General features: G+C 44.8%; 1 protein-coding gene across 4 annotated transcripts in view; it reads left to right on the top strand.

The window, feature by feature from the left end:
- LOC144512962 (protein EFR3 homolog B-like) overlaps window positions 1-2,500 on the top strand; it is a 25,040-nt gene that overhangs the window by 16,184 nt on the left and 6,356 nt on the right. For all 4 annotated transcript variants that reach the window (XM_078243989.1, XM_078243988.1, XM_078243987.1 and 1 more), the window contains exons 17-18: window positions 414-545; window positions 2,029-2,096. In XM_078243989.1, the coding sequence (XP_078100115.1) occupies window positions 414-545; window positions 2,029-2,096 (200 nt within the window). The remainder of the gene's footprint in view (window positions 1-413; window positions 546-2,028; window positions 2,097-2,500) is intronic.

Genomic DNA, 2,500 nt, shown 5'->3' with positions numbered 1-2,500 from the left:
TTGTCTCCTTTTTGTCTCCTTTTTGTTGCTTTTTTGTCTCTTTTGTCGCATTTTTGTCTCCTTTTTGTTGTATTTTCGTTGCCTTTTTGTTGCCTTCCTGTCTCCTTTTTGTCTGCCTTTTTGTCTCCTTTTTGTTGCTTTTTTGTCTCTTTTGTCGCATTTTTGTCTCCTTTTTGTTGTATTTTCGTCGCCTTTTTGTTGCCTTCCTGTCTCCTTTTTGTTGCCTTTTTGGGGCCTGTAATTCATGGCTCAGTTCAAACGGGATCAAAACATTATTTGTCTCTCCACCATCACTAACGTGCATATTCTTTCCAGAATAAAGTCCCATGGAGGACACAGGAAGGGGAGGGACTTTGCCTCTCTATAATGTTGAGCTGTGCTCTAACTATTCTTTCTTGTGATTGGCCGGTCAGGAGCTGGCGTTGTCCAATCAGGAGTGTCTGTCGGTGTTTAACCGCTGTGGAGTTCACGCTGTCTGCGCCGCCTTCCTCCTCCTGCTGTCCCAGCTCGGCCCTCCTCCTCCTCTCCACCAACACGTCACTCAGGTGAACACACGTAAAGTACTAATACACACACTGTGTATAACCAACACGTCACTCAGGTGAGCACACGTACAGTACTAATACACACAGTGTATAACCAACACGTCACTCAGGTGAACACACGTAAAGTACTAATACACACACTGTGTATAACCAACACGTCACTCAGGTGAACACACGTAAAGTACTAATGCACACACTGTGTATAACCAACACGTCACTCAGGTGAACACACGTAAAGTACTAATACACACACTGTGTATAACCAACACGTCACTCAGGTGAACACACGTAAAGTACTAATACACACACTGTGTATAACCAACACGTCACTCAGGTGAACACACGTAAAGTACTAATGCACACACTGTGTATAACCAACACGTCACTCAGGTGAACACACGTAAAGTACTAATACACACACTGTGTATAACCAACACGTCACTCAGGTGAACACACGTAAAGTACTAATACACACACTGTGTATAACTTTTATTGGAAGTCAATCTGGATTTTACCTGCTGAAAGTGTGATTACTAACAAAGACTTTTTTGAAGATTTTCCCGATGTTTTTGTGTGTGTGTGTGTGTGTGTATATATATATATATATATATATATATATATATATACATATACACACACAGTATATCTGTCTGTCAGTCTCTCTGTCTCTGTTTTTCTGTCTGTCTCTCTGTCTCTGTTTTTCTGTCTGTCTATCTGATAATCTGTTTGTATCTACCTGTTTTTTCTGTTTTTCTGTCTGTCCGTCTCTCTATTTCTCTCTCTGCCTGTCTGTCTCTCTCTCTGCATGTCTGTCTGTCTGTCTATATATATATATATATAATGTGTATGTAGGCCTATACATACAGATCTCTCTCTCTGCATGTCTGTCTGTCTCTCTGCATGTCTGTCTGTCTATATATATATATATAGGCCTATACATACAGATCTCTCTCTCTGCATGTCTGTCTCTCTCTCTGCATGTCTGTCTCTCTCTCTGTATGTCATTGTGTGTGTGTGTGTGTGTGTGCGTGTGCGTCAGTCGCGGGGAGAACTGAGCAGCCCCGCCCGCTGCAGAGACCCGCCAGGATCTAAACTGCAGCCGCTTCAGCGACTTTAGAGTGACAAAACGTTCCAGTACATTGATGTTAAAATGTTTACAGGTTGGCAGGACGGTCTGAAATGTTCTGCACGGTCTTTAGCTGTACGTTTTGTTGGTAACATGTCCACAGCTCTTCTTTCGCGCGAAAGGGAAACACACATGTCTGAGATCACATACGGGCACGATGCTACATTGCACATGCGTCGAAACGTGCAGCACACACACACGTTCTGAACCGAGACAAGCAGACCGTACCACCCCTACTATACATACAGATCTCTCTCTCTCTTCATCTTTCTCTGTCCTCTGAGGACTGAGGCGTTTGGGACCCACTGTTCTGAGCTGAGTTGGTGTGTGTGTGTGTGTGTGCGTGTGTGCGTGCAGGTGATAGAGAGTCGTCAGAGCAGCGCTCCACACCTGCTGCCTCAAGACCTTTTCTGTGACAAACCCAGGTAGAGACTCAGTGTCCATTCAGCTTCCTTCAATACTCATACTACTTTGAATTCTGTATTAAATATGAATGTTTGGTATTATAATAAAATGTCTGTGTGTATGTGTGTTTTTGTCTCTGCGTGTGTGTGTGTGTCTCTGCATGTCTCTGCGTGTGTGTGTGTCTCTGCATGTCTCCGCGTGCGTGCGTGTCTGTGTGTGTGTGTGTCTCTGCATGTCTGTGTGTCTCTGCGCGCGTGTGTGTCTCTGCGCGCGTGTGTGTGTGTGTGTGTGTCTGTGCGTGTGTGTGTGTGTGTCTCTGCGCGTGTGTGTGTGTCTCTGCATGTCTGTGTGTCTCTGCGCGCGTGTGTGTGTGTCTCTGTGCGTGTGTGTGTGTCTCTGTGCGTGTGTGTGTGTCTCTGTGCGT

This window comes from Sander vitreus, chromosome 24 (assembly GCF_031162955.1).
Source record: "Sander vitreus isolate 19-12246 chromosome 24, sanVit1, whole genome shotgun sequence".
NCBI classification, from domain to species: Eukaryota; Metazoa; Chordata; class Actinopteri; order Perciformes; family Percidae; genus Sander; species Sander vitreus.
This window is presented reverse-complemented; position numbering and strand designations above follow the sequence as displayed.